The sequence below is a fragment of the Stegodyphus dumicola genome, chromosome 1 (genome assembly GCF_044657685.1).
Source record: "Stegodyphus dumicola isolate Sdum_Otavi_A_Nest chromosome 1, ASM4465768v1".
In the NCBI taxonomy this organism is placed as follows: Eukaryota; Metazoa; Arthropoda; class Arachnida; order Araneae; family Eresidae; genus Stegodyphus; species Stegodyphus dumicola.
In genome coordinates this window covers 50,153,143-50,159,653 of record NC_140768.1, presented here as the reverse complement: position 1 = coordinate 50,159,653, position 6,511 = coordinate 50,153,143, and the positions used below count along the sequence as shown (strand labels likewise).

General features: G+C 32.4%; 1 protein-coding gene across 6 annotated transcripts in view; it reads left to right on the top strand.

Moving 5' to 3' along the window:
* LOC118195250 (potassium voltage-gated channel subfamily KQT member 1-like) overlaps positions 1-3,743 on the top strand; it is a 383,599-nt gene extending 379,856 nt beyond the window's left edge. For 5 of the 6 annotated variants that reach the window (XM_085814315.1, XM_085814313.1, XM_085814323.1 and 2 more), the window contains 2 exons: positions 1,442-1,538; positions 2,850-3,743. In XM_085814315.1, the coding sequence (XP_085670441.1) occupies positions 1,442-1,538; positions 2,850-3,524 (772 nt within the window). In that variant the 3' untranslated portion in view covers positions 3,525-3,743. The remainder of the gene's footprint in view (positions 1-1,441; positions 1,539-2,849) is intronic. The other variant, XM_085814336.1, reaches the window with a different exon arrangement.
* The last annotated feature ends 2,768 nt before the right edge of the window (positions 3,744-6,511 follow it).

The following is a 6,511-nucleotide window of genomic DNA, read 5'->3' as shown; positions in this document are numbered from 1 at the left end:
GCCAACGTTAATGACATAAAAAAACATAACCTTTCACGGCGCGCGCCATCTGGTAAAAACTGAAATGTCTATTCTTTTTGTTTATATTTTTTCTTTGGAAGCTATTTTAAACACAGACACCATTTTTGGTAAGCGGAAAAGAATTTATCGAAAATTTGTTTTACTGCGGCCAAAATTTTCCTAATTTAATCACAAATTTTCCCAAGTAGCGACGGTATCCAAGCTATTTGCGAAGATACATTTCGCTCCCACATTACCTGCGTGTTAAAGAATAAATTCATTCTCAGTTCTGTTTGACTGATGTATCTTCCCATTTAGCACGACTTTTGCATTTGTATATTTCATAATCATTATAATACCATCGGAAGTCAAAATAATAACTGAGAGCAAATGTTAACATCAGTAGCGTCAATATTGCTTAATAATGAAAGATGACATTACTTATTCGGCATATTACTGTTAAATATAGTGCTCTAAACCTAAGAAACATTTCTTATTTTATTGTTTCCCTTAAGTTAAAAGAGAAAAGATTTCTATGAGTAAAGAAAATAAACTAATTATTTTATAAATAAAACTGTATTTTATTTTTCATAGAAATGAAAATATTTTCCCTTTTTTAATTATATAATCTTTATCGAAATTAAATACTAATAAAAGGAAAAATTAAATTTCCTCGCTTGCGTTATAGTCGGTCCATATATTTAGCCTACAAAAATAAAAGACCATCCACTTATCGTGATCCCAGTCATTTCGGATATTTGGGGTCCTGTGTACGAGTTCATTGATATACCATAGAAAATTTTATGAAAATTTGGTACCAAACTTCGCGGAGGTGTTCAAAAACGAATTTACTGAATTAAGCTTCATCGCAGACCTATACCGACATTATATATAAAACAACAAATTTGGAGAACAATTGCAAAAAAATATTACTTATTTTGTAGTCTTACCCAAGATGGAATCATCATCGTCAAAAGAAATACATTTAAAACAGCAACCGTTATAAAATTTGTAACTGTTTCCTTAAATGTAATATTAAACACACGTCTGTAAATTTTGTACTTAAATATATCGAACTTGTTTTTCATGTTTTTAACTTAAAGCATAAACCATATTCTATTCCCTGGAAGTTTCACGCTAAGGAATTTTACAATAAATTAGATTTTATTTTTACAGAATCATTCCACCCACAACGCTCGATCTGTTTTCATTAAATTCTGTGCCATATCTTAGAATGTGATTGGAATTACATATGCATGTCAGAAAGCAATAATTAAGGAATTGATTGCCGTCTTTTCCGGAAAAAAGCATTCTGCACGCATTAGTTTTTTATAATAAACTCTTTTCCAGTTTAGGATTACTTCATTTAAATATATGCTATTAGTTTCGACTTATTTACTTCATTTTGCAATCGTGAAATAATATATTAACTTTTTTTTAGGTTAGATACTATTTTAGGTAAAGCCGGGTCCAAATCCATAGATGTGTACGAGTCGAAAATTAGCTTAGCTTCGAGAATAGTGAAAGTAGAAAGAACTGTAAGTGCTTATCTATTTCCTTCCTAAATTAATAGACGAAAATAAACTGGTTACGAATTTTGTACATATGTGACTAGTTTTAATGAAATTATATGTGAATTTATTTTTTCGTTTTCTGTATAATGTAACATGAACCTCTGAAGACGTGATGCGTTGCCGGAAAAATAAGAATACAGGAGCAAGTCTGCTTAACATTGAGTAAATGGCTATCTTGCTATATTGCTGGATAAGCTGGCGATAGTTTAAGGGACAAATCGACGAAATTTGCCAAACTTGGCGATTATTCGGCGACATTTTGGCTCGGAATTTGTGTAACTGTAATGGGTATTGTAATTGAATAACTGTAATTTATCTACTTGTATAAATGTAACTGCAACCCTATTTGGCCTTTATATGCCTTCCAGTAATTTCGAGAAGTACTGGAGATTTCACGATCTGGGGAAAGTTATATAAGATTGGAGAAAGCATCAGTTTGGAGTAGTAGTAATTGTTATTTCAGAACGACTTCGGAGTATTAAAATATCCGTGAGAGCTTCGCCTTTTAGATGTGCTTTGCATGGCATTGTGTTTAACGTTCTTAGTAGTTTGAAATGTAGCTACGGATTGCATCTGTGATACCGTGAAGAGCTGAACGGGTAATTTTTGGAAAGTTCCAGAACTGTGAAGTTTGTAGAGTCATAGGATATTGTGATAGTCATAGGATAGTGTTTTGTAAAGTCATAGGATATTTTTAAAAGCAGGAGAGCTTAAAAATGTGCAGTGCCCTCACAGGGACTCGAACCTGAACCTTTCGAATACGTGCCGAGCGTACTAACCGTTACACCATGAAGGCATGCTGGAAGGAGGGAGAAAATACTTTATAGTTTCTTTTGATAAAATAAATTTTATTGAGCTATCATCGGTTCTGTGTGCATTCAATCTATTACGGACCTTTATGCACGCAACAAACTGAAGGCGGTTAAGAAAAATCAAAGCGATATTGTAGATTGTTTATTCTTGTTAACTTTTGATCATTTTATTTTTTACATCATTTTACGACAAATCTCATTCATTTTAAAATGTAATTATAGGAACAAATTCATTTTTATTCTTGAAGTATTTTGCATATTAACTCTTGTACACGCATTGTGCGTCCTATGTAAATCTGTATTGCGCTTTTTAACTCTGTAACTTTGTAATCTTTTTCATGTTTCTTAAAAATGATCTTAAAAAAATCTATTTGATGTTCCCTAAATACTAAATTATTTCATTTCAGAACTATTTATTATGATTTGCTTGTATTCATGTGCGCTCATTTACTTGTTCGTATAGGTAGAAGATATCGAAAGCAAAGTGGACCAACTTATGGAGATGTACGTGGAGGATCGTCACCGAATGTCGAATATCATCGCCTCTTTCGCTTCATCATCGTCACCACCTCCGCCAACTGCACCTTCTTCCGCACCTCCTGTTGCGGGGCCGTCAACGTCCTCCTCTTCCCAACTTTTGGACTCTCCTCATGGTCCCACCAAGCACCCCCACCATCACCACCATCTCCAAAAGAGCCCGAAATCCATCCTTATGGATAATAAGCAATTTAGTGAGCCAACAACACCGGTGGCTAAGAACTTTGAACGCACCATTCATAGAGGGAATTCGGACTTGAGCCAGAGGTGTCACAAAAAGAAGAGAGTCACAGTCCGGCACTCTCTGGAAGGGGGATCGCCTTCTCTTTTGACGGCACCTCGCATCGAGATCGAAACAGATAGGAAAGTTAAGAACAGTGCTATGTCCTATTCTGCCGATTCGGTGGATCCTGCATCTTCTGAGACGGCCAGCACCTTGGGAACAGAACTAGATAGTCTGGAGGCCAGCGAACAAGATCTTTGTCTAGATGCAGAGCCTAAGGTGCGGCATGATTCGGACACAGAGGTGAGCACGGTCACGGTGGTGCTGAAAGAGACGCCTTCTTTGATGAGGCCGTCGTTACAGAACTTGAGAACCTAATGTCCAGCGCATCGTTTTCAATCCCTTCCATGGAACACACACGCGCGCATCTTTTGCACACACACGTCAACAAACTTAAGACTCGCATTTCTCTTCGTTCCATTTTTTCCTGGATAACTTTCCAATGTTATATATTGGTATTATATATTATAATATAACAGGTGCAATTTCATGTGATAGTTTTGAAATATATTTCATCTGCTCCACTTGTGGTCCTTTGTCTTTACTTATGTTTGACATACCTACCTTACTTAATGAACTCAGCAAAATAACTCAGGAAAGTTTCAATAACAGTGAACAAATTACCCATTGATAATTACATAGCAATCTAAATTTAAACTGAAATGCATATTAAATCAGGATTAAATTTTCAACATGCCAATATAAAAATGTGACAAAGATGGAATTCAATCCTACCTTACATATTACTTAGTGCTAAATATGCATGGGCATTATGCTTAAAATTAAGGCGAAAATGATTTGCATACTTAAATGCTTTGTGTAATTTTTATTTAGTTTATTTTCCACGTATCATTATAAAAACAAATATAAATATAAATATACTTATATTTATATACATTATATAACAAAAGTTAAATAATACAGTATAGTATAGAAAATAAAAAATAATGCACAAGTTTTTAATATAATACTCATATAATGTAAATAAAAGAAAACTACCGTTTCATTATATAAAACCATTAAAAAATATTAATTCTTGTGTATTTCTTCTGTTTAAATAATTACTTTATAACTGTAAATTCATAGCTTCCTTAATCAAAGTTTAGAGGCTGTAATATTCACTGTATGTTAATGTGAAAATATTTTAAGTACATTTAAAGCAAGCAACGATATTTGGTAGCTTAGATATCTCCGACATAAATTCTAGCTTTCGAAAGCGTTTTAACTTCAGGGTTATATCAGGTCGTAATTCCAAGATAAATTAAAAAGTATTCATATTTTAACATTATAATATAAACTAATTTCGTTTTCTGTGGAATTCTAATGTGATTATGCTTTCTCAAAAAGTGCTAGGCGATAAGTTTCGGTTTATGACGTCTCAATTTTTTTCGTAATTAAGTCATTCGAGACCGATAATTTTTCGTATCATCAATATTCAGCTTAAAAATACTATTTTAGAACTCTATTCAACCATCTATCTCTTTAAAAAATCAGTTTTGCACTACTACCATAATTTACAAAGTTTGTGACAAATTTGTTTATCATCACAGACTGTTTTGTATGAATCTAAGTGTAATAATTGAAAGAAAATCATACCAAAGTCAAAATTAGGAAAAATTAAATTTTTAGAAGTATTATTTTGCGCCCTGAAGATGAATATCCGATACAGAACGTTTACAGAAAGGCATGAAACATTTGATTTAAATCAACTTAAACTGAGGAATGGTTTTGACTACTTATAAAACTCTAATCTCTGACATTTTTATTCCTTCACGATGCTATAATTAAAAAGATCTGTTATAAAAGAAATGATGCAGTATAAAATCAGGCTTAATTAAAAATTTATGAAAAACTGTGGCTGAAAAAACAACTTTTATGCCCCGTAGAGCAACTTTTTAAACGTATGAGAATATTCAGTACAGTAATTTAAAAATTTTCAAAGCAGATATTTTAAAATTTTTACTTTTAAAATCGAAAAATTAAAATCAAAAAAAGGAAAAAATAATATATTTTTGTACCCCTCTGAGTTTATATGTCGCTTGTAAGTATAACTGAGTTCAGACTTTGTATCCTTAAAATAAAAAATCTGATTTGTACACCACATGACTTCCTTGTACGGAATATTAAATTATACGCTTTTTCCTCTGCATTTCATTTAAACTTTTTATTTCCTCGAATTTCATTATAAATATATTTCTCATTCAATTAATTCAGTTCTCACTTCGCGGCAGGACAAAAAACATAAATGCATTAAAAACATACATAAAGCATTACATACATTCCATATAACATCATCATAAAACATGATATACATTAAAAATTAAAAGATATAAAAAAACATAAAAAAAAACAAATACAGTTAAAATAATTTTGCAATTAAAATTAGAATTTCTAGACAAAAACAAGCAATTTGGCCAGCAAACAAGAAGGCAGATTTTTCGGTCCGCAAAACTAATACTTTTATTGTGGTTCCACTCGGCAAAAAGACTTAATTCACTATTCCGCTAAATTTCAAATGTAAACAAACACGGCTGCGATGGTTAAAAAAAAAAAAAAAAAAAAAAAGGCTTACCTGTACTTAAACAACTTTTAAATTTTTGATAATTCTGCAAGTATTGCCTGCAGATTAACTAAAGGCATAAAAAACTAAACCGGAAGTTAAGAACAACATAATTCAATCATTTTTAAAGCAAAATATGCGCAATGAGCTCGCGGAGCCGAGTAACAGAGTGGATATTTATATATATATATATATATAGAGAGAGAGAGTGGATATTTATATATATATCAAAAGTATATCCAAAAGTATATATATATATACTTTTGGTGCGGCCGATAGCAACCAAAAAGGGAGGTGCACACAGCTACATGTTATAGCAGTGATATATACAAAATTTCAACGTTCTGACGCTACTCGTTTTTGAGTTATGGGAGATACATAAATATGTAAGTACAGACGGCAACGAAACAAATCTCTTCTAAATCAATTTTAAATCAGCTTATAAACCGTTTGGGGAATAAGAGTCCTTTATTCTGTCCTTACGCACAGATGTCACGGAAAAACATCGTTAAGTTGCATTCGATAGCGGTTAAAATGGATATTTTCGTTGAAATATGATACCCGGAACTTTTCGTGGTTACAATACTTCCTTTACTTCGTACAAAGAAGTAAAAAGAAAATAGAAATGAAAGAGAAAGAGTTGGAAATAAAGCTGCAGGATTTTATACGCTTGCATTCCGCTGCCATAAGCTCCAAAGTTATTGGAGCGCCAGACAGAGCGACAGACAGAGAGATGAAGAAGTTG